Consider the following 27,845-nt stretch of genomic DNA (forward strand, 5'->3'; position numbering starts at 1 on the left):
CTATTGGCTGTGGCTCCTCTCAGTGTGGACGGCCCCCGAGGATAGTGTTTTCTCTCCGGGATCATCAGTCCCTGGCCACATCTTACATCAATTTTTATATTTTGTTACGGGAAGTTGTGGTTGGGGATGGTGGTGTATGTGTGTGTGTGTGTGTGTGGGGGGGGGGGGGGGGGGGGGGGGGGGTGGCTGTGTGCACGATTGTGCATGTGTTTTCATTTTTATTTTCTTTTATGTAAAGCACTTTGTGTTACATGTTATGAAAAGTGCTCTAGAAATAAAGTTTAATTTGATTTGATTTGATGAAAGTGTGAAGAAGGCTACAAAAATATACACGTTTTCTAATTCGAGAGGGATTTGGTAGTATTTGGTGAATTACACTGGGTTAGGACAAGAAAAACCCAGGTTGTCATTAATAAATACTATTGCCGCTTTAGTTTTTCTTTGTTATAGTGTATTAACATATTTCACATCTTGTCAGTTGTATGTATTTTAGAAGTAGCCACAGCATAAAAGGAAACACAAAAAAATACCCATTCAGGAAATTTAAAGTTTATTCAATTTATTATTATTATATAATATATTACTAAATTCCCATGGTAACCAGGGAATATGGGACATTCAACACAGAATATCTATAAGGATTATTTTATTGAGTCGATAAAACCTGAACACTATATGGTTAAAAGTATGACACTGCATAGCAAAACAAAAATAATAAAACTTAAAAACTTCACAGTTCAGAAAACAAATTCATCAGCCGTCACTCCAAGTCATAGTTGGCATATGGCAACAGCTTCAGATGTGTGATGCTATCTGAAATAAAACCACACAGAGCAAAATAAACAACAATTAGCAACACCAATAGAGAAGTTCAGTGTTTATCACAGACATGACCGGAGTATGTCTCACCAAGGACCCACTGCTCAGTCAGAATCCTGCTTCCCGCTGGTCTCCTGCCACTGTACTTCCCTATGCAAATTCCCGCCCGCCGCACAGTTTTGCAGACCGTTCCTCCACAAAGCTCAATCAGCTCCACCAGACTGTGGGTGGGTGGCTCAGAATGCTGAGATACAAACATGGACGGTTGGTCTTGGAACAGGTCCTGCTGGTGCTCACCGGCTGACAGGTGCCTCTGGAGACGACAGATCTAAGAGACAGACAAACAAAATGCTATGCACTGTGCTCAGAAACATGCATTCAGGACTGATGTGCTGAAACTGTTCAATATGTTAATCGGCAAAGGTTCCAAAATGTAATTCCAAATTGTTGCAATTGAAATCTTGAGTTAGTTCAGAGAAGCAGTTCTACTTTCATGTCTGTATGTGAAATATACAGCAAAACCAGAGAGTTGTTTTTTTGGACAATGTTGCCACTGCTATGAATAGCTTGGATATAAAAGTACATTTTCTCACTGCAGCATGTCACATCAATTATTCTTCAGCTGGTGTACAGTATGTCTTTTTGGCAGACTTATTCATGCTACCAAAATGTTATACCGCAGTAGATATATTTCACACAGTTGCAATCACTATGAAAACTGTAATCAGTCTCACATAAATTAAAGTTATTCAGTTACTGAACTGCTGTTAAAAAAAGGATTTTTGTTATTACAGGAGATGTTTTGACATGAACAACAGGTGCTGCGGATGACCTTAACAGCAGTGCAGTATTGCTGCAGTCAGTCCAATAACAGCAGGACCATGAAATAGAAGCAACTGCATGAATTCATCCAATATTTTATTCCCGCCATGTTTTTTTGTTTCGAAAAATGTCTGCGACAGTCACATGTAGATGCTTTTCAGCTGCTGGGTCACCAGTTTATGTGATCCGCTTGTGTGGTTTAGAGCAATCTTCATGCCTGATGTCCTCCTGAACCAGTATGAGGAATTGGAGGTTAAAGGGCACCTCCAATATATTCACAGTGGTGACCCATCAGCAGAAAGGTTCAAACCTTCAGTAAACATCTGGTTACAAGCTTCTCTAATCCCAGGGCCACCACTGCCTATACAGGCACAAACACTATATTGAGTGTGAGACACAGTTACAGTCAGTTAATACAGATAATTAGAATATTCCTGGTGCCCTGTGCATGGTTCACTAACCCCAAAATACATTTGATTCAAACACCACAATATCAATTTAGTGTTTCGACTTTCAGGAAACTACAGTTCTGCTTTGTTTTTAAATTGAAAATTTGTGTCTCTCCTAGGAAAAAAAAAAAAAAAAACATAATCACAATATTTAGCATATTAAAGCTGAAGTTCATCAACCTGAATAGCGCTAACAAGCTCTGGGATTGTCTTTCACACAAAGCTTGCATATATACATTTTGAAAATGACAAATTCATGTTGGGTCAGAAGAATAAATATCTTCTTTTTTTCTCCTCACATCAAAGAACCTTATAAATCTCCAGCGGGTAATTTAAATTAATGAAGTGTCCAATTTACTTTTGGAGGACCTAATTTGCAAGTAAATAGTCACAAGCCTGAAACCTTCCTGCCAGTTCCAAGCAGTGAAGTACTGAAACAGGCCTGAAGGTGGCTGCTGGAGATGCAGCCAAGGAGCACAGACCCTCAGAGCCAAACAACAAAACAGAGCCTGGAACACCAAAACCGACATAATGACTGTACTGTGACAGCCAAACTGCAACAGCTGCTGGTGCTGAGAGACATCTTCAGCTACTGCAGAAAGTGAAGCCTGACTTACGGTAATTGACACGTCATTACAGCAGGAACACGTTAGCACCTTTTCAAAGACTTGAATTTGAATGGTCCGACTCTGATCCCTCACTCTTTCAAGTAAAAATACATTGAAAAGGATTCAATGTTGAAGGTTAAATACAAGGACATCATCTGTGCCTGTTTTTGGTTTATACACTGAACATTGTCCTCAAAGCATTGTCAGCTGTCTGTGATAGAATGAGGGCATGGGAGTCTTGTGATGGTGCGCTTCTGTTCAGGGTTTTTCTGTGTGTTGCACAGTTTAAGCAGAACACCTGGACACAAACCTGAAGACCGTCAGTGTTTTGTTAATGTTTCACACTGGTTTCACTGCTGAAAAACCTGCGACAATCAGAAGGTTCAGGGGACGGTGTGTTGTTAGCATTAATGTGTATGAAGACAATGATTAAAGATGATATGTACGTCTATGGGGGAGGTAAATGTAACACAGAGGCACACAGCTATGTGTACAAATACCTATAAATCCTATAAAGTTGCCGTTAGGCTTTTTTAATCAGTTTTGAAGAATGGGTTTTCTGTCAAGAGTTTTCAGTGAAACGTGATGTCATTCAAGTTTTATTACACAAACTGTCACAGTGAATCCTCAGTGATATTTGCTTTGCTGCAGTGTGTTTAATGGCAATTTGAATTTGCATACATTTCATTTCATGTCTACTTTACTGCTGCTCCAATGTTACATGTATCATAATGGAGATCTCTCTTCGGGTCTTACTCTGGCACCACACTATTGGGACCACAAACATTCAGTGAAATGAAGTAAAAATGGACCGATATATATTCTGCCCTTCTGCTACGCTATTCTGATGCAAAATCAAACCTCATAAGAAGACCGAGCTGGTTGTTGACATGAGAGCCTTTCAAACCCCTGAGAGGGTGAGAGTCTGTGTGTGATTACGTTCGCAGGTATTCAGCTATAGTACCATTACTTTGACACTGTTGTGGCTCAAGCTAAAGCGCATCTACATACAACAATTTGAGCGTGCACGCATTTTGGAACATTTTCTTTCACGTTCGTTTCATTGCTTTTATTATTCCAATGTAATTATTGACTATTTTGTATGCAACCCTTTTACAGATTACATTATGCACATAGTGCCTCAGGACTGTCATCTGCCCTCTGTTATGTTGCTATGCATCATCAACATAACGACAACGAATATATTTGAATTGGAAAATATACTAACTGGCTAAACAATGTAGAAGCACCCATTTATTAGCCGGGGAGATAAATGTGATCGCAAGTGGATAGAAACTGTTGCTCGCTCCATCCAAAACTAAAAATGACTTTCTTAAATACTAAGATAGCCACTTAATATTATATTTTTCCACAGTACAGCCAGTCTGGACTCATATATGGAGCAGATGCTGCCGGTAAATTGGGCTAAGATCATTTATGTTTAAAAAGCGTGACGAACAGGAAGTTGCATTGACCTTAACTGTCGACTGACCAAAGTTTTCTCTTCAGATGACAATATAGTGTCGGTCCTGAATAAAAAGGAAAAGGTATTTAAGGAATTGTGCCAACAAGAAGATGATGTATGCGCAAATAAACTAAAAACAGACAGCCTTCATCTTAAAACATTAAAAAAAATTCCCCTTTGAAAGGTGAAATAAATAAGTCATAAAATATCTGCCAACTTTTCACTTTTAGGTGACACTTGTCATTCATTTCCTACTTATTTTCAATTTCATTGCTCCAACAATGCTTCTTTAAACCTTCTTTTATTACTAGTTGCTGGTTTATATATTTGAAAATCACAGCTATTGTATCATCATTATCTATTAATTCTCTAAAATATTTATTATCCTGTAGCTTTGTTCTGCTTTCGACCAACACCTGGCATAAAAAAAAAAAAAAAAAAAAATCAACACATCTGGCTAATTGGCTGTTCAGCGCTCCAGTGTTCACCAGAAAGATGCCAAATGTGTCTGCTTGCTATTTGCTACTGAAAAGGTCATCTGTGGTGGGTTTTTAGAACCACTTGGCTGAAGACAGCTGCTTACTGCAGCTGAATATTGTGTTATGACAGCACTGAAAGCCACCGAAAGCAGTAAATCTGTGGATTAGACAGCTAGCAATCAGCCGAACTTCAAATTGAAGTTCTGCAGAGCAGTTTGTGCTGCAGATTCGTCTGTATAGACACCTGCCACATTGTCACAAACCAGTACACACTGTTCATGTTATACAGTTTAACAACAAACTATCAGCCACGGCCATTTCAACTGTAATGAAATGACAAAATATTTGTTCTGTGGAAGCAGCAAACTGAAGCCCGAATGACATACTTGTCTCTACAACAGAGCTGAATTCTTTACATCTTGAGAGATCCTGAACGAGCTATCGCTTGAAACGGTTGCAGTATTGATGAGTTACATTTCATTGTTCCAGCAAGGATTTATCATTGACATGGAAAATCCCACCTCCTCACTCTGACAACTTAATGATCATCCCCTGTAAGGTACCGTTGGAATCCACTTGCTGTTCACAGCATGCTGGAGGAGAGGCAGAGCAGGCAGGCCGACAGCTTGTGCGGTGCCTTACCCAGGCAGGAATAAATTTAGATTAACATCCCCATTTAATGAAATACAGACTGAGGCTGACAGCCGACCCAATGGTACAAATGCTCACCGCACAAAGGGTATCAGTATACGGAGGATGTAACACAGTGCTAAATGTAGTAAATGAGTGATCACTGGAAATGATGCTTGTTTAATTGAATTACTGTCTTCCTATTCCTTCTCTGCGCTTTCAATTACTGTTAAAATAAACCAAAATGAGCGAACACCTGAAAAAGCAAACGTTTTGGCAATGACGTCAAGCCCTTCCTCTTTGGGAACGTGCTTTAAATATATTGCATTTCCCTTATTCAGCTCTTACATCAGCCCACTTCCTACTATTCTGTGAGAGTTTTTCTTTATTGCTGCATAGAGTCAATCTGAGGCTTTCCTGTCAAAGAGGGAAATATGGGGCAATAGGCAAAAAAGATGAGAAGAGAGCTCACTTTTCAAATGTAAAACATTTGTATAGCTGTATAGATTCATGATTATGTACTGTCAAATGTTGGGGGTTTTTTTTTCCAGTAAGCAAAAGGACAATGAGGTGAAAACCATTTCACCTCATAAAGGGATGTTAAATAAAATATTAATGAAAGAATTTCAGGTAATTATGGCATGTTGAAAACAGCAGCAGCTTGAAAATGACAAAGCTTTGTAGTGAAACCACTTTGTCTTTGATGAGGATGTTTGTTAGCGTTTGGTTGGCATGCCCCCAATCACACATGAAAATAAATGTGAAATACTTTGTCTATTTTAGGCTTGATGACAGATACATGGGCAGGGATACAAAAACAGACACCCACATCTTGGCCATCCATTTAAAATCTAACAATATCGCCAATCTGATAAAGGGTGGCCTATGATTACAAAAATGCCTTTTGGTAAGAGGGAACAAAAACAGTAACCATTGTCCGTCCTTTCAAATTTAAAAGGGCAAGAAGAAAATCTATTGCTGCATTATACTTGTGACTCAGCACTGCCATGGTCTTTTAAAGTGAAATGGCAAGACATAAACCTTGAAGCAGGGGCAATTCATTTTGTTTAAAAAAAAAAAAAAACCCAAAAAAGGATTGGTCAAAGGTCATCAAAAGTTCACTTTGGTGAAAAATAACATGTCAATTTAAACTCCACTTTAAGAGTTGTTATCTTTGAATTAAATTTCATCTTTTTTTAAATTTGTGATCTTTTGGATTTATTCTAATTACCTCACTCTAAAGGGTATTTAAAAAAAAAAAAAAAAAAAAAGAATAAAATGTGTTTACACACCCTAAGACCAAGAAAACAATACAGAAATTTTAAATGTTTGGTGAGTGTGAAAAGATAATTATCTGGTAAAAAAAAAAAAAAAAAAAAACATACAAAGAGAAAAGGAAGCACCACTCCACACAAACAACAACAACAAAAAAAGATTTGAGCAGATATGATTTTAGTGTAGATACAGCATCTCAAGAACAAAGCAGGGATGCGGGGACATGCCATTTAAATTGAAAAAAAAAAAAATCCCTTGAATTTCCATTCAAGGTGCTCAAGTGTTTGCTGTATGCCGGGAAATACTTTTGAATGAATGGGATGGACACTGCTACTATCAAAGAGCGTGTTGAAGGTGGACAGCTGCATCCTGTTCAACTGTTCTACTACAGCAGAGAAAACACTTGTGGGTATTGTAGAGGACATTGTGGGAGATGTGTAGTTTGTGCGCCAGCTCCTGTGTGTTTGGTGAGTGTGCACTGAAAGGAATCTCCACTTCACTGCTCTCACAGTGACCGGCCTCCGTCGGTGGTGGGGGGGTGCGGGGAGTGGTCTAAACTCACTGTTAGCAAGTTTAAACCACTTTAGCAAGGGGCTGGAAGCTTGATGAAAGGCGAGCACATGCAGTCTGGCACCAGTAATCTCAGGACACACTACCTCTAATTCCTGATGGCGTTTTCTCCACCTACCACAGAGAGGTGATAAAAGGAATCCGCGAAACCTCAAGAGCACCGTTTACACTTGGATGCTGCTCGGGGGAAGACATCCCAACCATTAGAAGGAGGCTTAGGAAATCCTGAGAACTTGACAGGTTAAAGCTGTACTACATTATTTTTGGTGAATAGCTCTGCCAAGAAAATGCTGAATGTGGACCTAATAGTTTTAAGCTTCTGCCTTGGTCTGGGAACACGACACACTGCTGATGGTAAGAGACAATACAATATCCAAAACGGCCGGTGCAGCTATACGTTTCTGCTGCCTGAGCAGGAAAACTGCCAAACCCAGAACAGCTTCAACTATCCAGTTCAGAAGGATGGACCCACAGACAACGAGTCGACTCAGAGGTTGGAACAATTGGAAATCACCATGGAAAACAACACGCAATGGCTGCTCAAGGTGAGACTATGAAGACACACTGAAAGATATCACATACTAATGATTGTCTTTTGTTTAAGATGTTACGTGTGAGCATAATGGAAATAGAAACTCTTTATTTTACATTTACGAGAACAATTATTTACAGCAGGAAATGATGTGCTGAAGAAATCTCAATGAAGGTGTCAGAAGTTTCTTCCAACTGTGGAACAAACTTTCACAAATGTTCCCCAGAACCAATGTTTAAGTATTGAATATATATTCTTTAAGGTGGACTGAGAACTTTTCACAGGAAACATGCTTGTTTTTTTTCATATGATGGAGAGATGATTTATGGCTCAATGCCACTTATATAGTTTGTAACCATGCTGCTACAGTTATAATTCCCCCAAATCCTGGAAACACGAGTAAAACTATTGCCAAAGAATGTGCCATTAACTTTGCCTCTGTAAAGCTACGTCGGAGCTCAGACAGTAAGAGCTCGGGAACAGTCACAGCAGGTTTTGTTGTGGGGGGAAAAAGAAAACACTTTTATAAGTTCTGTCAGACGATTTGAGAATCGGTTCTGATTTAATGAAGGTGGGAATAAAACTAAGGAATGTGCTGGGTGTCTTTGAGACACGTTTTAATTCCACATAAAATGACATAATTGGCTTTGGCACTTGAAAAAGACTCGACACAGGTGTCCACAGGCGGGATGCATTCTCTCCTTTCAGTGTGCCGAGTCCCTTATCATTTAAGTGGGAGAAGTGAGCTGCTTCTTTTCTTGTTCCCGCCCCACCTTCACTCACTTTCATAGTGGGATTAATGATCAGAACTGAGCAGGAAGAGCCAGACAGGACAAGGACATCTCTCAGCTGGATCACACAAACCCCATCTTGTACCATTAAACTAATTTGGATTCATTGAATGAAAAGGCTGATACGGCGCGTTTCGGAACGTTAACAGACAAAACCCTCGGCGCTACCTCAGAAATCAAAGGCTTCACTGTACGAATTAACACCTGCAAAGGTTAAGCAGAACAACACAATGACATGTCCCGTAGCTCTTACACACCAAGAATATTGCTGATTAAAAATACACCGTGTCACTAATTCAGATTTGGCCACTTGAATAGCCAACAGCTTTTGTCTCAATGGCTAAGAAACTGTCCGTCTCGACCTTGACAAATCCACCAAACCCTCAATTAAAAGAGTATTAAAACAAGATGACTGGGAAAAATAATTACAGGTAAGGAGCAAAAACAGATTTGCTTTTGAGATTTAGTCGTGTCACTATTCAAGTGTCGAGGATACAATCGCAGCGTTTAACACAGTGAATGCCACACAGTGCATGTAGCTGTACCTATATTAGAACATATAACATCAACACTAAATAGTCCTTCCCAACTTTACCTAATTCTTTGGCATGAAGAAGTTGTCACAGTGACTGATAGCAGGTCTCTCCAAATCTTAATCTTGTATCAATAACTTACATTGTAAAAACATCTTTACTGATGGTATCATGTTAAATTTTACTTTATAAAATCACAAATAAAATAAGAAAAGCCAGTTTGTTTTTTTTCTGGATCAACTGTAGATTTAAATTATTTGAGATATTACATTTTCTCCATTTTGATTTTTTTTTTTTAAACAAATCCAGTGGGTAAAGTGCGCTCACACTATGTTGGCCAAAGGAGCTCATGAGAAAAATAAACAGGTGAACACATGATAGATGTTCACAATGTGAGGATAAATCCTAGTGAGCCTAATTGAAGAACTGTATGAATTCATTTATAGAGTTGCTTCACAGAAGTGAATTGGTGACTGATGCCTCAGCAGATGATTTGAAAATCGCACAGTGTTCGACACCTGAAAGACTATTTAAATGATTTTTTTTTTTTTTTGTAGTTCTTTGCGATAATGAAAATGAAAGTCTTTTGATTGTGACCAGTTGGATGAGTTTAAACAAAATAACCATGGCGAGTCTCTGATTGTGTAAATATTACCGCTGTGACACAAACGTCTCTCTTATAGCCATCTTTAAAATGAAAAAGAAGAGGCTTTCTCGAGTGGAGACACTTATTTTCTGAAGTGCCGTTTGTGCTGCCACTGCTAATGACAGCTGGGGAAAGAAAAAAAAAAAAAAACTATACTGCTCTCACATGAAGGAGGAACACAGTCATTTCTGACTAACGCCTCTATGAAATTCCGAGTAAACAAATGATTAGACCAACGACTGAATGTCAATGGGACTTCCTGCCAGCCATTCAAACGGCAAACTTGTAAACATCTAAGAACATAAATGAATTTGACACTGAGCGAGGAAGACAAACAAAATCAGCACTGATTGGAAATGTTGGTTGTTGCTTTTTTTTTCTTCCCCCATATGAAAAAATAACAACAGAAGCCTTTTGTGGCTTCATTACTGACTGATGAGTAAATAACAAAGGGGATTATGCAAACTCTGTGGATGACACGCAGAGATATTCAAGTGCTTCCTGGTTGCGCACAAGTCCGACTGTCATGAAGGATGTAACTCCTCACTCAACACTTCCATCCTGTTTACGAGTCGTGTGACCTGATTGCCACTCAGGAACACCGTGCAGGAAATAACTTGATGATTAGTCTCAGTCTAAATGTAGCAATGCTGTAAGGTAGATGTGAACAAAACTCGTGAAGATAAAGGCACATCACATCCCAGAACTCTAAATATTTTACATGATCCTGCAGTGTAGTAATCCATAATGCAATTGCATTACCAGGAAGATATTTCCCATCACATGTAAAATACTTTTATAGTGTGCCTTTAAGAAGGATCTTGCCTATTATTTCCATCTCTGTAGCTCTCTATAAAAAATTCAGCATGCATCATTTCTCTATGGTGCAAGATTTGCATCACATTGTGAACATGAGGGCCTCAATACACATCATCGTCATCAGTGCAATCATTGGAACAGATTCATCCAAAAATTTTTTTAAAAGGAATTCATATTTGGGTTTTTTTTTTGTTTGTTTTTTGATTAAATTTGTCCATCACATTCAAGAAATAGTAATGGTGGTGGGACATAGTGAACAGAAACCAGCTTTCAGCCAGTCAACATCTGTGTGACTGAACAACAGGATTGTGTCCAACAAACCACTGGCTGAAAGTGAAGATGGCTCTCGGGATGATTGTCTTTTTGTGTGTCTCAGCTGGAGAACTACATACAGGACAGCATGAAGCAGGACATGGCTCAACTCCAACAGACTGCTGTGCACAACCACACGGCTACGATGATTGAGATTGGCACAAACCTGCTGAGTCAAACTGCCGAGCAAACAAGGAAACTCACCAACGTAGAGGCACAGGTGAGCCTGTACATTGTGGTGGTTTATTTTTTTCCCCCCAGATATAAAATGCAAACACCACTACAGATGCAATTGTTTAAACCTTCCTGTTTTTTTCATTCAAAAATCTGCGCTTAAGTCCGCCCTGTGATATACACTGATAAATTATATGGCTTCAGAGTGTTAAAAAAAAAAAAAAAATGTGGAGGGAAAAAGAGTCATGACGGCGTCAGTTTATTATTGTGGCTGCACGTCAGTGACCTTATGTGAGCCAACTGTACAGCATTTCCTGTTATTAGCACACTTGTATTCCCAGAGAAAGGGTCTATCAGTTTGTCACAATCAGACATCCGTCTGTTCAAATACATCAACAGCTCAGTTGGAGACACACAGCTCGAATCCATGTAAACAACATGCTTTTTGCTGAGTTCAGTTCCTACGGACTGGGAAATTTGTGGCAAAGTCCACAACCTCTGTTTGGTTTGACACGTTGGTCTGTGAAAATACATGGGCTTTGAACGTTTTTCCCTTGTGCAGGTATATATGCTGTGATGGGGAGGTTGCCCTTTCCTGCCATGTTTTTTTTTTTTTTTTTCCATTTGACAACCGGCTGGTTACTCACCAGAGAAGAGCAAAATGGACCTGAGCTGAACTTAACTGACACACAATTAAATACAACATCCAAACTTAGGTTAAAATATTAGGAAACTGTTATGACACTCAGAGGAGCTTTATGTACATCTCTGATAGGATTCTCCTTATACTGCTAAACACGAGAAAATTGAAAGTACACCTCAATTTCAAATTATGCCCACAGAAAATCAGTTTAGGGGTCTCATTCTAAATTTAGCATAAATATATTGTGAATTAAAATGAATGAACATCAAACCACTTTAGAGAATCTCTTGAACACACTTGTAATTGAATGAAAGTACAAAATATTCCTAATACCCTTTACAGAACATTTACAAATATGCTGATTGAATAAATGTACACCTGCCCTTCATAGCTGTGTGAACAAACTGCTCCATTTTTCCACATTTCAGGTAATCCATCACACAACTCGACTTGAGCGGCGACTTCTTGAAAATTCCTTGTCAACCAACAAGTTGGAGAAACAACTAATAGTTCAAACAAACGAAATCAACAAACTGAATGACAAAAACAGGTGAGGAAAGACACGTTCCTGTACAGTTGTAGGGCTAAGAGGAGGCCAGACGTTTGCAGCTGATGTCGCTCGCTTCTCCCCCCAGTTTTCTGGAGAAGAAGGTGGAAGCGATGGAGGGGCAGAGGCAAGTGGAGCTGAAGGGGCTTCGAGAGGAAAAGGAGCAGCTCCAGAATCTCATCCTGAAGCAAACCGCTATCATCGGTGAGCTGGAGGAACAGCTGCTGAAAGTGTCCTCCAACAATACGGTCCTACAGCATCAGCAGCAGGAGCTGCTGGACACAGTGAACAACCTAATTCACGCCTTCTCTGCCAGCTCTGCCCGAGGTGAGTCAGCACTTCATTTTACAATCTTGAATAAAATGCTGAATGATTTAATTTCCTTCCAAAATGGTAAATGGATTTCACTTATATATATATATATATATATATATATATGCCTGCTGCCAACACAGCAACTTCATGGAAGAAAAAAAAAAAAAAAAAACATGCTCCTTTGTGAATGCCGCTCCCCGGGAAAAAGAGAATTAGTGCTATTCCCTTCACCTATCATGGGGAATAGTGTTACGGTTCACTATTGTGCAGCTATTTAAGCTGTCATTACAAGTATAATATATGTTGGAGGCAGAAACAGCAGTAACCAATTCATATTATTAGAAGTGGGAACAATTAGACCATTTGAAGGTCAATTTGCAATTAATCTCCAGAGGAGTGTTTTAACACATTTGAAAGAAAACTTTATGGCAGACTTTCGCACAAAGGGTTGAAGCTTGCTAAAATAACTATGTTAGAATGCATGAATGAATAGGACCTTCATGTTGACTTGTCAATGGCGGAAAAAGCATGCATGCTGGACACATTAACAAGACTGATTTCTTTTGCAGAGACCAAAACTGTTATGATGCAGGACACTCCCACCACATACATGGACTGTGCTGCGATCCTCAAGTCAGGAAACACACCCAGTGGCGTCTACACACTGACACTACCCAACACTACAGTTGAGGTACAGTCAGCCGGTTTTTCTTCAAACATCTACTGGTACAAACAGACACGCGCTGACAGGTCCTCATTTACACAATCTTATGAATAAAACATCGTGTGCATTGGGTTGAAAAGTTCAGTGAGACGTAGTGCGGTTTGGAGGAGTTCAATTAAAAATGCTCTCTGACTTCAACAAACGATGGGCATGCTTGAGCTAAACTGTGATCTCCTTAGATACTTTTCAGGAACTTGGCCTTCATTGTTTGACCCTTTTTCCTTTAACATAATATTCGCTTTAATTCAAATTAAATGAAAGAACACTATCAAATTATAAATGAAGATTCATTCTTTACCGTGCAGTTTTTTTTAGTTTCTAATCACAGCAACTGTTTTTCACCGATCTGCTTAAAGGCCTTTTGTGACATGGAGACAGAAGGAGGTGGCTGGACGGTGATACAAAAACGCTTTGACGGCCGTGTTGACTTTCACCGAACGTGGCAGGAGTACAAAAAGGTAAAAGCCATCTGCAAGAAATTCTTTCCTGAAAAATATATATAACCAAGGATACAGTATTCCTTGCAAACACAAGTGACAGTTGTTAGATTCGGTTTGAGCTATTGACCGTGTTTTAAGAGCCGTCACTCAGCAGATATTCCCGAAATCAATCAAAAAATGGTCTCAATGGTTCTCATGAGATTCATTCACGCTATCTGAATGTAAGTTATTACAGGCCACTTTAGACTGTAAAGGGGAAAAAAAAGGGAAATCCACACTAAAATAGAGGAATTCAACAATTCCCACACGAGCAGCAGGGGAGGAGAAACTATTTGACATTTTTCAAGTACTAGATTAAATCACAATGTATTTATTGTTTCTGACAGTGCATTCAAGACTGTACTCACAATATGCTCGGATTAAAAGCCGAATAAGGCTTGATTAAATCTGTCACGTTAATTTATTATTAAATCAATATCGCGTCAAAAACATGGATTGATTGCCAACATTCAATTTTAAAAATTTTGTTCAACTGGATCACTTTCTGGGAAGAAGGCTGTATGTGACATCAGAGAAATATGCAGAACAGTTGACGTCGGGCTTTTTATCTGTTCTTTTGTTCGTGAGGGGAAAAAAGCAATCACTGCTGCCTTACAAGCTTTAATTGCATTTCTTTTGTGCCGTTTCAGGGTTTTGGAGATCCTTCGGCTGAATTCTGGCTAGGAAATGAATTTGTCTCCAGACTGACAAGCCAGAAGTCTTACAAATTAAGGATCCAGCTGGGAGACTGGGAAGGAAACACTGCATTCTCGCTGTATGATCAATTTTCTGTCGACAGTGAAACACAAAATTACAGGTGCGTTACAACATAAAACATAAACAGACAAAATGAGTTGACAATTCTACAGACTTACAGGAAAACTCTACAACTGCATAAACACTCAGAAGCCAACAAAGTGTAAACAGGAACAAATAAAAGCCTCTCACATATTGTAAAGTAACACACTTCCCAAAGCTATGAGCATACAAAATTAATTTTGTGCTTTTATCAAACAATGTTGGTTTTCCTATCTGGGACACCCTTATGTAATCCGTCAATAAAACTGCAATTTACTCCAAATATCTAGCTTGCAATTGTTCAGCCATCACATCACATTCCGAATCACACCGACAAAGTGATTTTCCACTAATTGTAAGCTGCTTATTAACACTTATTTCTAGTATGTGAATGCCTAAAATCACAGTGGAGTAGAGTTTGTTCACCAACACACAATGTGAATTTAGACTGTCATTCATGTCAGGAAAATCCCTTTGAAACGCCGTGACTATGATCATATATGCAGACAAGCCCATCATTGAAATTCGTCTGGATTTATCATACTAGACGTTCTGACACTGATGCGCCAGCGGTAAGACCTGAGAAAATGCAGTGAAGCTGGTCAGTAATTGGAAAAAAATAGGAGAGACATGAAAATATTTAGCTTTCTGATATGCTGGCAATAACAAACCCTTCAGATGTATTTTTCTCTCTGAATTAAAACCGATTTCAATAATAGAATGGACACACTCCGCATTTGACAAACAGTCCTTGAAATGCCAGAATTCAGCAAATAACTTCTTTTCATAACTAAGACCAACTAAGTCTAAAATATGTTGGCTCAGACAGGCCAAACAAGCAACAAGAAAACTCACAAGTAATACACAAAAAAAAAGTGGCTTTCATAAAATGCAAAAATAGCATCCAAAGATATGCAGTCCTCAAGTTGACAACCTTTGTTTAAGACTTAAAAAAACAAGTAACTCCATACATCACATGTTTTGCACATTTCAGATTATGACACAAACAAAATGCTCATGGAAAAAGAATTTCATGAGCGAGTTGTGTGTTGCCTTTTGAGGAACAGCAATCATGGACTTCCTCCTCCTCTTCCTTCATTTTTCCTCTTCTATTCTACAGGATACACCTTAAAGGCTACAGTGGGACGGCAGGCAAAATAAGCAGCATTGGGCAGCCAGGAAGTGATTTCAGTACAAAGGATGCAGACAACGACAAATGTGTTTGCAAATGTTCACAACTAACAACAGGGGGTAAGAAAAATATTTTTCCCTATATTGCTTGCCTTTTGATAATTTTTTTTTTAAACAACAGAATCCATGTCGATGCGTGATGGCCACTCACAACAACTTCCCACCCACGCAACTCTTGGCACTTGCCTCAAAATTCTTCAAGGGCATTTTAATGGCTGCCGTACTTTTGTGGGCATGTCAAAGAGCACAATTAGCTCAGGCTTAATCACTGATGAACTCATTGGGGGATTCAGCTCCTACAATGGTTGACATTAATAGTCTGGGAACAGAGCTTTTCCCCCTCTCCTTTTGTAACTTAAAAGTCCTCCTCCATTCCCCTGAAAGTGGCTCTGCTGCCAGAAGTTTGTCTCCATCTGTATTGCAGTCTGCCAAGTGAGCATGAAGACATGAAAGCCTTAACCCTATTCCTTTTTTCCCATGAGGGGTCTCCCACAGGGGGTTTCTTAAGTGTTTCTTACATATGATTGTCAATCTTTGGCAATAGGCCAATAAGCACAGTAAGGCTATTAAAAGATATAGTTGTCTGTTTTGAATAAACAAAAACAGTTCTATACATCTGTCTACAAACAAACAAACAAGTAAATAAATATAACTTTAAGCAGAGGATTCACAAATTGTACACATCATGGTGTTTGGGAGGAGTTACCCACATGTGGAAAAGGGCTGTTCGAGGCTCCTGACACTCGGGGGAGTGCTAGAACTCTCCTCGTGAGATTTTACTAGTGGTAAGAACAAAAAACAAAGTCCTTAAAAAAGGCAGTGATCAGAAGAAAGACTGGGGTGACTGGTGCTTCAAGGCCACATTCAGTATCATTGGCACAACGGCTGAATGCATCATCGATCTTATTAGAGCGGCTTGAATTGAATAAAAAGGCCGATTCTTCAAGGTTTGCAGAAAGAATTCCAAATCTCATTTTGGTCAATGTTACAAGCATTGTCAAACCAGTGGAGAAATACATTAAACACATGTGTCTAAGATGAATTGACCGCCAACTGATACAGCTAAAAGACGATAATGTTAAAGAATGAGTTCTCCCCCCCAAAAAAAATACTAACCCCTGAAGACCTGTAAAAATCCTTGGTGACAGCTTGAAAATTGTGAAGCATCAACAACAAAACTTTCAGCGCTTGAGAAAATACATTTGGGAGAATTCTGAAAAATACCAAGCGTCACAGAGGAGAGTAAGATTGGACGTACTTTAAGAAATAAGAACCATTTCACTTCCACCCAACCTAAGCCTTTGGGAATATCTCATAACAAAGAGCTTCAAAAAATGCATTGTGGCGCCTTTCCACAAAGTTGACTTCAACTTTCACTAATATGATACAACACAAATGAAGCATGACAGCTACTTTAACCACTTCTTTATGGTAATCTTAGATGACTTTTCTAGATTTGAAAACTTGGGAGTTCAGGATTAAATTAACTGACTAACTATTCTTCAGATGTAATACATAAAACAATTAGCTACGTTGAAGTTAAATTCGATAGCAATTGATTGAAATGTTTACCCATTCACAGACTTCCAAATATGTGAAAGAACATTCCATGTGGAAGATTTGATTTTACTTGGTATTTTCAAACAGACATTTCTGAGTTGAGCCACTGAAGCCGCTGCCAAGAGCAAGATACAAAACTTTATAGCCAAACAAACCATATCCTCTCTAAAAACACTTCATATTTGGATTTGAAAATCAGAAATCATTACCACTAGTTTACACAGCGATGTGTGCAATATAATGACAGCATTACATTGAATCTGACTACGTTGCAATGTTCCAGGTTGGTGGTTTGACGCCTGCGGACCATCAAACCTCAATGGGATGTATTACCAGGAAGGACAAAACGCCAATCGCTTCAATGGGATCAAATGGTACTACTGGAAAGGCTCGGGCTACTCACTGAAGACCACGACAATGTTGATCAGACCAGCAGACTTTTCCCTTTGAACTACTGCACTGAACAACAAACAAGGTGGGAAGGAAATTCTGCTAGACAAACAACACCAAACATAAATATTCTCAAGTGAGCCAAAGCACCGCAAGGGAAATGTTTTCCGTATGCCTTTTTTTTCCCTCCCCGTTATTCAGAAAAAATCATTTAAATAAAATTGGTTGTGGCAGGAATTTGTTGAATATCATACAGAGAAATGACTTTGAGGACTACCATATAACTGTGGTATGCAAAGATAATTAAGACATGAGAGGAAAATGGGGCAATAATTCAATTCCTGTCATATTTCGGAAGGTAAAGTACCCATTTCAATAATAGCCATCACAGTACAAAAGAAACTATGGTACAAAATGAGGGGAATAACAAGTGACTCGAAGTGATGTGTATCCTAAAATGTAAATGATAATGTACAAATGCCACAAAACTCTATCTTTTAATATGAAATTATTTTGCTCCAGAGAATGTAGATTATATACATATATGTTGTTGTTTTTTTTAATTTATGCAGATTTTTAGGGTGATATTTAACTTTATTATATATGAAGATCTGTTGCAGAGCTGTGATACTAGTTGCAAGATAGTTTTTGATTTAATTGCACATAAACGAAGAAAAACTATTTTTAATATAATGTCATAGTACCTTTGAGATGTCTTTACATTATTTGCAGTCTGTTGGGAAAGTCTGTTTTTTTTTTTCTTTCTTTGTTTTACATGTTTTTTATTTCTCAGCAGTCAAAACTGCCTTTAGGCGTTTTGGGCAGTCGTGCATCACACGCTGTTACCTGAAGTTGAATATGAAACACCGACCACTGAAATTTCTGCTCTGTGGTTTGTGACTGGTAAGATTTAGGCCTTAACTCTTTAGTGTAGTTAACAGACATGAACAGCCTTTTTGGGTGTACAGCTGTCAGATCACAGACATATGTTGAGCATTTTAGAAGATTCTTGTGAAAATAAAAAATAAATGTCAAATGTTTTAAACTGTTTTGTATTGTCTCTTTTGGGAGGTTATTATTGGGCGCATCTACAAATACTGAGGAGAAGACAATTCTATGTTGATGAACTAAAAGAAAAGAATAAAAAAATGTTTTGTCGAGGGGATCATTTATTGAAAAAATAAACAAATACTGTATATTGGCAACTGACTGGTTCACATGATGAATTACTGAAATATTTCAATATATAGTTACACTTCAGTTAAACATCAGTCGTTTGTGGATTAAATATACTGTTAGAAAACCACTACACAGTACTGGCCTGTACGAAAGATATTATTTTAATCATTAGTATCAAAAGTCAGTAAGTCAGTTACTTCCTTTACAGATGACGATAACTGGAGAGAGAAACTGAATAAACCAGGGAAGGCTGTGGTTTGTGAAATGTCATATGCATTCGCAGGACCAATGGAATGACAAAGAGCCCCCGGGACAAAAAAAATATTTTGTCTGTCACAACAAGAGCAGCACATTCAAGAGGAAATGCGTTGGCATGTGCCTACGTCGCGATCCCAGGCAGCAGAGGACTGTGATTCATGAATGGCAAGTTCAGGAAGAGGCAACATCCACATTTCACACAGGATGCTTCAGGAAAAACAAATGGACTGTAAATGGACGACTGGCAATAAAAATTAGCAGATTTCCGTCCAACTTCCCTCGCCTTAGGTTTTTATCATTCTCTGGAATGTCATTGGAGCGGAGCACAGAGACGTCGTCTTTAATCTTGACATGCAAGGGCTTTTCATTAGAACACCCCAGGAATTTAACCAATGACTATTATTTAATATCTATACTGACCTAATGTACTAGTTATCATGAAAAAAACAATACAGCAGTGAATCCCAACCTGGGGGCCAGGACCCCCGCTGTTCTGAGGGCTGTCAAATTTAGATTTGGCCAAAAAAAAAAAAAAAAAAAAAAACACTTTTTCAAACTGAAAGCAGACCCAGAAATCGGTTCACTTCTTGGATTTTGATGGCTGAATATTCAGAACATGAAATATATTTAAATACAACAAGATGTTTAGTTGCTTTGGAATACTAGACGGTTCTGTCTTTAGAAATCAATTACACTTTTAGTTTGGAGAATATAGAAAAACAAACACCGTGTGTCAATACAATTGCTCACTTAAAATCAGTACATCTTTTGCTACGGATGAAAAACCAAGTTGAGTCTCCACAGACCTTAACGTTGGTGGCATTTATTATTGCTACACAATATGTACCCACCTGCGCTGCAGGAAATGTGTCTGACAGTTCATATGGCTCCTCTGGAATCCACTGTCTTTGTTCCAGACACCAGAGTATCTAATCATAGACAGAAAACAAAGCCAAGGAAATCTCATTAGTTTTAGGTCATGTAAAGGTTTCTTAACATTTACTACCTGCATACCCATTCAAAAGAGAGGACCCAGCAGCCACGCGCAATCCCCAGCAGAATATTGAGAGTCCGCCTGTCTCCTCCAGACACCAAATGAGTTGTGCTCTCGCAAACTCGGTCAGCGATTGAAAAACCGCCCAGTGCTTTCACCACCTGAACCACGGTGTGCTGCTTCCTATAAGATTAAACAAGACGTCATTTTATACCAGGAGGCTCTCAAAAGCACAGGAATGATAGCATACAGAAATTACGCTGACATTTATCTGAAGATAATCAGATGAGCAAATAGCACTTACTCAGTGGGCATGCTTGTCATGACCAGTGTTCTCATGGCCTGCAAAAAAAAAACCCACACAAATCTTGAAATTTACAAAAAGGCATCAAATCAATGGCTCACTTGGCCATTGTTATGCGAACAAATATTTGAAAAATTCGGTTATGTGCCATCGGAAATGGAAGATCTATTATTTAAGAAGAAAGTGGAAAGCTGGATGCGTGCTGGTTTTTAGAATCAATAAAACGGTGACAGGATCGCCGTTGGTTTATCTGCTTCTACAGGTTAGCTGAGAAAAAAGGATGGCCGCCTAATGTGTACAGTGCCGTGTCATGTGCAGCGTCCAGTCCCTATGACCCTAATGTGAACCAAGCAGGTGTTGTTGAATGGATGGATGAATGAACAAGTGAGGACTGCACTTCCAATAACCCCGACAGATGAACGGATTCACTGAAACCACAAACATCGATGCGAGGGAAAGGCAGGGAAAAAAAAGAAAAAAAAACCACACACATTCAGAGCTGCAAACTGTAAATTTATAACCCGTTGGCTGAGGTCCATGTCCACATGTACTTTGGCCCCAATAAAGCCGGCTATCATTAACACAGACACCTGAGCAACAATGACAAACAGGACCACCAGACCCTTTCCTGTCACAGTCTGATATCTGGTCCCTCGGCTGGGAGTCGAAGGTGAAGGCCAGCCGAGCACCCCAGTGCCAAAACAGCCCACGAGCCCAGCTTCTACTGTCGTCAAACACCAGATTATCCCTGACAAAGCAGTCGGAAAGTCACTGATTTGGGTACGCCGCAGCGTCACCGCACCTCGGTTGTCCAATCGGAGGTTTCCTAAAAGTAAATGTTTTGAGAATCAACAGTGTGGTCTTCAGCTCATAGGACACTTCTTAACGAAGGTGCGTATAAACACTCCTTGGCTGAGTTGAAGTCAGACAACTTCAAATATTGTTGCTCTCGACGTTCCTTATCTGATATGGCAGACATGTTAAAGCATAAGAATCCGGCACTAAAGAATGAGCTGCACGTAATGAGCCTCTGGCTAAAAGCTGGTGCGAACCGCAGCACAAATGAAGGAAATTGGTCACCGTATGACTCGTCCGACACTGTGGCCACAGGAAAAGATGCGGTAACGCAATCAAAACAGTAGCATTTAGAGAATTGTAGTTTCTATTGGAAAATAATCTAAATGTTCGTCAAAATGTAAATGTAGTAATACCAAGAACACACGACCTTTCATATAAAAGTTATGTTATGAGAATTGTTGGAATATAAAACTTTTCAATCAAAAAGGAGAATGAGTCAGTGTTTCTGCCTGACAGCCATATGATTTTTAGAATTTGTAATTGAGGGGTTTTTAAACAATTCAGGTTACTTGTCATTCTAGCAATATATCCGTTCGATAAAACGGACTCTGGCAAGAAACCGCTTCAAGCAAAGCACCAAAACTGCTCTTTGTTTTCGGTATTTTCACCTGCAAAGAATAGAGAGAAAAATTGTACCAATGTAGCCAGAGGCGGATACAATGCACACTTTCCTTTCAGAATCAGAGACGTCTCCCCGTGGCGCATGACATCATGTTTGGCTTTTTCAGCTGCAGCTTGAGGTTACCGGCGTAACGAAAACAGAGCCAGGTGCACATCCTAAGCAAGGAAACTGTATGCAAGCCATCACAGAGATAAAGCACAGGAAGCCCTCGGGACCAGACAGACCCTCTCAGCAAATGCCTTCAGCTCCAAAAATGAATGAGCAAACCGAGGAAATTTACACATAAACTACTGTTGCTTGGTTTTCTTGAACTTCCTATAGTGTTGGAAAAAAATATATATACTTTTTTTTTGCCATTTTTCATTTCTGCGTCTCTCCGATAAAGGAAAATTAATAGCGCGTTTAACAAATATCAAGATTGTTGGGGGGAAAAAACCAAATCACTTAAAACCATAATTATTGTCAGTGATGAATGTCTCCACGTCATTAACCTTTAATTCAGTACAAAAGCTCAAAGAGGATCAATCTATGTGACCATTATCTCAAACAAACTTTGAAGTACCCGTAATATCCAGTGACGATATCTGATTCAATAAACTGGATCATCCATGCATGTGCATCAAGTGTTTAAGTCCCCTACGCTGACCAGAGACGACATGTTAGTTACAAACAGCCTTCTTACCTTTGTTGTGTGAACCATTTTCTCAGGGCTCAAGGTGATTTGCTCATTGTCATTTTTCTCAGTTTGAGTGGAGCTCTCAATGCAACCAGCTGCTACAGTACATTCATTTCCTCTACCTACATTCAAAAAAGAAGAAAAACAATATATAATAGAAGAGGGGGGGGGGGGGCTGTTACTCGAGCTATCACACAGCAGGTGTTGTTCTGTCTGCAGTTCATCTTTGCTCTGTTGGCTTCAAGTGGCTGTGAGAGGATGTAACAATCAGAACTGTAAAATGTAAAAAAAACAACAACAACAAACTGAAAAACTTACTATGTCGCTGATCTTAAATGACTAGCACACAGTTTAGTTGTATTTATTGAATGACTGAAGAAAACATTGAAAAATACCAACCCCTAAATCATAACTTTCACAGAACAAAGTTGACAAGACCTTCTATATTGTCAATCCTCAAACCGTTCACTGTAAACAGATTTAAAGACAAAGTCAAACAGACTAGTAGAAAAACTATGCTTAAAACTCATACGGCTAATTTGAGCAGTGAAGAGGAGACAGGCCAGCAGGGCCTTCACCTCAACTACATTGTATGAATTGAGTTGTGGGAGAGAAATTAATTGCAAGGCTCATAAAGACCCACAAAATGTGTTCACTTGCTTTAAAAAACACATGCGTATCATTAGAGCTGCTTATTTAAGAGGTTCTTGTCTATTTTGTAAAGCTTTACTCTCCTGTGTGTGTGTGTGTGTCCAGAAATAATTCCACACTTGACTGGCGAGTGTTGAATTTAACATTATTCAGGTTATAAAAAACATAAACAAAAAACATGAAACGTTTTAAGTTCACCAGCCACAAAAAATTCAAACACAATTATGGTTGTAATATTTTGAACAATGAATAATGATTAACAAAACAGAAGAACTCGGGAGAGCTGGAGTCACGGTTCTCAATCACGTGGTGCATATCCCGACTACTCACTTTGCAAGGCGTCAAACATATTATCGTTTTCCTGCAAGTCCGATTCCGGGTTATCCGCAGTGTGAGGCGTTGACTCATCTGATGTAGATGTTTCACCAGTCCGTGCAAACACCGAGGAGTTTTGTCTTTTCCTTTTCGTGATCGGTGTCACATCAGCACTTGCACTATCCAGTGCCTGGAGGGAATCTTGTTGATCATTTTGAGGTTCGCTGCTCGCATCAGATGCTTTACTGATATTTTTGCGATTCTGACTCGTCAAGATTCTCTTCTTCTTATCATTGCTTTCAGATCCACGGCTCTCCCTTGTCCTTTTTTTCTGTTTTAAAAGAGGTTCCAACTCAAAGGGGAGGTGGATGCTTCCCTCCATAGGTAGATTTGGCAAACGATTCCTTTTCGATTTGTTGACAGGCGAAAAAAAGTCCTCAAACACGTCATCTTGGTCAGCAAAAGCTGCACCGACACTTTTAGACTCGCTGGGTACGGAGAAAGACTTTACCAAAGCAGAAAGTGATAGTTTGGCTTGCCTGGGGGTCTTCGGTTCAGTTTTCTGTAATGGAGCGGCGGTTCCTTTTGATGTTTTAGCAGCAGCAGCAGCGTCTATCACAGCTGGGGAGGAGGAGCACCGAGCAGACTTCACAGTGTCAAGATGAAGATTATCTGTAAACGGTTTAGCAACTTCACATTTTGGATTTTCAGATTCAACAGCTGAGAGACTTTTTTGTTGACGAACATTTTTGACGATCTCTGATCTCCTGTCCCGGGAACCGTCTTCTGCAAACCCTACTGAACTGTGTCTTATTGCTGGCTTGACAGCAGCTCTTCTTGACTTTCCTTTATTCCCGTCTTCCTCTTTTTTAGTGTCGAGACTCAAAGTCTGCTTGGGGACATTGCGACACGGGGAGAGCCAGGGCTTCATGTACTCGTTCGTGTCTGAAAGTTCACTATGCTCAGGGTCTTCAACGTGTAGGACTCTTCTCCCTTCTTCCTTATCAGGTGAATGATCGAGTTCAGCAACAGAAGCACTGGATTCTTCGTCAGACTCGTTCACTGTGGGGGGGGGGGATGTTTACATTTTAGACACAGACTGCAACATTGGGGGTGAAGCTACTTGTATCAAACATTTGCCAAAAATCTTCCTGTTGTTTGTTTTGTTTCACAACATGTCTGCCTTTACTTGTTAAACCTCCCACTGACTCCTGATTTAAAACCACAGGTATCTTTTACAAGCTGATTGTACAATATATACCTACTGGTAAATGGTGGCCAGTAAACAATAGATAAGGAGACAAACTCATATTGTGAAAATGAAAAACAAAAACCAGAGCTCCTCATTTTCCTATAAAACCCAAGGAAAGAAAAAAAAACCCAAACAAACACTTTTGACATTACAGTCCACCTTTCTTCCCTACATATGGAAAAATCCATCAGCTCAGGTGAGAAATTGAAGTGTCTTACACATAAATTTGGGGTGGGTTGGTGTACTCCCAAGGAAAGGCTTCAGTCCGGTGGGTGAGTGGGATCCAGTCATTTGTGAAGCTGAAAAGCAGAGGCATTTTCATAAATTGAGTGTCCTTTAAAAAGTGACACAATGGCTTTGATTCTTCGTTAAAACACTCGCAGGGTCACGAACCCGTGGGAGAGAGGTTTTCCCTTTGGTCCTTCATGTCTTTCAAACGTCGAGCCATGTAATCTGACCTTTTCAGAGCGGGGCTGTACACGATCCCGTTTTCTTCATCGATAAAGACGGACGGCACGTCTGTGACTGTCAACGGATACTTATTTATAAGAGTAACAGCAAACTACATCCAGCAGTTCCAACGAAAGGTTTGAATGCGTCAACGGGCTCTTACCAAGAGGTTGCTTCGGAGTCAAATCTTTCTTCAGCTTGTCCATTTTTTTCCTCATGCGCCAATCGTTTTCAGGGGTCTTATCTGGATGATCTTTCGGCCGCATACAACGGTGCTGTACGAACCAAACAAAGAAAATGAAGAAAGTAAAGAAAGTAAAGAAAGAAATGCTTGTGGGACAATTAAAATATGTAACTAACTGAACTCACCCGCTTGTTCTTTAGGACAGGATTGCTTTCATCATTCAAGGCGGGATATAGCTCCTCATCCGCATGCACAGCATTCTCATAACACCTGGAGTCATTCCATCAAAAATAGACGCGACAACAACTTGTGAAGTAAATCACAGCCCAATAAAAAACATTTGTCCGACTTAGGAAAAGGTGCAGCGGTCTGAAGCGCTATTGGTACCTGCCGATCCACAGAATGGAGACGAGGTGCACGTTGCATTTCTTGGCTTTCCTCCACGTAGCTGAATGTCCATTGTTGAAGACAACATGCGTGACTTGTTTATTGAATGTTTTTGATACCTGCCGAAGGGAACATGATTTGCACATTGCAATAAATGCAGAGCTGCTGTCAGTGAATCTAAAAATCACAATCGTGATCAGAATTCGTCTCACCTGAGCGCCCATCTCTTGCAGCTGCTCAGTGAATGGTTTTGAATAGTTTGCCGTCTTTTCTGCTGACCACACATCGACGAAGGCAACAACATCTGCAGCCACAGTGAGCAAAGTCAAAAATTATACCACAAGTCATCAAGACCAGTGGGTTCAGTGCATTAACGGTCAGATGAGGTACAATACCTTTAAGGACTGAGGATTTGTTGGTTGTGGTCATTACTGGATTCACACACTTGCCAAGTGACCAACTAGAAAATAACAAAGACATTATATGAGACCAAAAATTGCAGGAATGTATTTCTTCGTGTGATCATTATAAGGAAAGTCTCTAGTACATCATGTCAAGTGCTCCTGACTGCTTTTATACATGATCAATTTCTTTAGATCCAGAATCAATTGATTAAAAATACATTGAAATACCACTTCAGAGACAGAACATGAAAAATTAGTTTTGAAAAGGATTTGAATCAAATAACATTTGTTTATAAAATTCAAATAACAGGTTAATATGGACAATTCTGTCATTGTAAAAGACTTGACACTGAGTTTTAACATGTTGAATTGCTATATTTGTGACACAGGGAAATCATTGGACTTGTTTACTACGGAGTTTAGTATATCTGTATTGGTGTGAGACATACATTAAAAGAAGGCACTATCATATGTTCATTCCATGACAAGGGATATGTGGATTTTCTCTGCAAATTTAATATTAAAAATTGACAGATGCAGCTGTCAGTATCTGATTTCCCTTGCTGTGACCACATCCAGAAGTGGAGTGATTATTGTGCTCACTGATAAACAATACCAGAAACGTATCTTGACAATTAGGCAGGGATAAGATCAGGGCTGCAACGTCACGGTGTTTTTAGTCCAGTCAAACAACAAATATCAACACAATGTGTTATTATTTATTATATCGTTATAGAGAATTAACTTTCCTCGGAGTGGGACGTTCCGTCTGAATCAGACTTTGGCTCCCCTGCGATAAGGCTGGGGTTAGTTTTGACTAACTTGTTGATCATTTGTGGTGAAAACATATTGTGATATCAGGACGAGCTGATCCAGGAGCAGCTCGATCCCCCACACGACACACGAATTCGCTTTATGAACCGTGAACACTACCAAAGATACGACGTAACTGTAGTTGACGTGTGGCAACGAACATCCAGAACACTTCATTAACCAAACCCAACAAGTAACGGTGCTGATAATACTATTTAATTGTTTGGGGGGAGACAACAACAATAAGAAAACAACTTGCCGCTTCGCTCGGCTGCTACATTAGCAGCTAACCAACTTTGCGGAGTGTCGAGTTAGCGTTTCTCTCGACTGTGTTCAGTTTGGGACTCACGTAGACACACTCGCATATGTTTACACACGTTTGGAATGATCGCACAGCGACGTGACAGCAGGCAACAAGCAGCATTTCCCGATATTTGTGGTACACTTACATGCACTTTGAGGCGGCGGCGAGTTTCAAATTACGCCTCTTTCAGCAAACAACTGGCGACTTGTCACTACGGTTCGCGCTTGCAGTTTGTCGGGCAATGCATTGTGGGATAAAAGACTGTCATTGGCTGCTAGGCAACAGACGTAACTTAGGGTAAACTGTGGAGGGTCCACAAGCCAAACCAGAAAAAAGAAAGTTTATTTTGATCTCAAATAGTAGTTGCTGTTGATTTAGAATTATTCCCACACCAAGGAACGATGTAAAAACCTGTGCAAAGTTGTCAGAATCCTTTGGAAAGTCTTGTTATTGTAATAAGGAATTTGTGTATTCAATTTCTTTATTAGTATTGATATTATACACTTTCTGATAAAAGGTGTTTAACATCTTACAAATAGAATTGTGATATTCGTAGACAAACCAGTTGACACATTTATAAATACAATAACAATAGAGACACTACCATGAGTAAGACTACTGTT

At 39.4% G+C, this 27,845-nt stretch overlaps 2 protein-coding genes across 3 annotated transcripts; one reads left to right on the top strand and one right to left on the bottom strand.

Annotated features, from left to right (window-relative positions):
- Positions 1–659: 659 nt before the first annotated feature.
- mcph1 (microcephalin 1) lies at positions 660–27,443 on the bottom strand. Of its 2 annotated transcripts, XM_080508092.1 has the most exons (15): positions 27,368–27,443; positions 26,097–26,161; positions 25,914–26,005; positions 25,702–25,820; positions 25,500–25,584; positions 25,294–25,405; positions 25,074–25,205; positions 24,899–24,979; positions 23,444–24,490; positions 22,469–22,584; positions 20,307–20,344; positions 20,023–20,185; positions 19,860–19,937; positions 910–1,147; positions 660–813 (listed from the first exon to the last, which is right to left on the bottom strand). In XM_080508092.1, the coding sequence occupies exons 2-15, from the start codon at positions 26,128–26,130 to the stop codon at positions 761–763; spliced, it is 2,388 nt and encodes a 795-aa protein (XP_080364218.1). In that variant the 5' UTR covers positions 26,131–26,161; positions 27,368–27,443; the 3' UTR covers positions 660–760. The 2 variants fall into 2 exon arrangements, with proteins under 2 accessions (XP_080364218.1, XP_080364219.1); XM_080508093.1 differs by lacking the exons at positions 660–813; positions 910–1,147 and adding an exon at positions 19,086–19,215.
- Positions 7,293–18,518, top strand: angpt2a (angiopoietin 2a). Its single transcript, XM_080508094.1, has 9 exons — positions 7,293–7,662; positions 10,815–10,970; positions 11,996–12,117; positions 12,203–12,441; positions 12,999–13,120; positions 13,510–13,611; positions 14,283–14,449; positions 15,551–15,681; positions 17,465–18,518. Exons 1-9 carry the CDS (start codon positions 7,405–7,407, stop codon positions 17,629–17,631), a joined length of 1,464 nt encoding a protein of 487 aa, XP_080364220.1. The 5' UTR covers positions 7,293–7,404; the 3' UTR covers positions 17,632–18,518.
- Positions 27,444–27,845: the final 402 nt, after the last annotated feature.

The sequence above is a fragment of the Blennius ocellaris genome, assembly GCF_963422515.1.
Source record: "Blennius ocellaris genome assembly, chromosome: 13".
Lineage (NCBI taxonomy): Eukaryota > Metazoa > Chordata > Actinopteri > Blenniiformes > Blenniidae > Blennius > Blennius ocellaris.

Bases quoted from the DNA above. Each gene is read 5' to 3' on its own strand.
- angpt2a (XM_080508094.1), top strand. From the start codon at position 7,405: ATGCTGAATGTGGACCTAATAGTTTTAAGCTTCTGCCTTGGTCTGGGA. The intron at 7,663-10,814 runs GTGAGACTATGA...TGTGTGTCTCAG, and splicing joins ACACGCAATGGCTGCTCAAG to CTGGAGAACTACATACAGGA. The intron at 13,612-14,282 runs GTAAAAGCCATC...GTGCCGTTTCAG, and splicing joins CGTGGCAGGAGTACAAAAAG to GGTTTTGGAGATCCTTCGGC.
- mcph1 (XM_080508092.1), bottom strand. From the start codon at position 26,130: ATGACCACAACCAACAAATCCTCAGTCCTTAAAG. The intron at 25,206-25,293 runs GTAAGAGCCCGT...ATCCGTTGACAG, and splicing joins GACTCCGAAGCAACCTCTTG to TCACAGACGTGCCGTCCGTC. The intron at 1,148-19,859 runs GTGGGTACATAT...TCTGTCTCTTAG, and splicing joins ACACATTTCCTGCAGCGCAG to ATCTGTCGTCTCCAGAGGCA.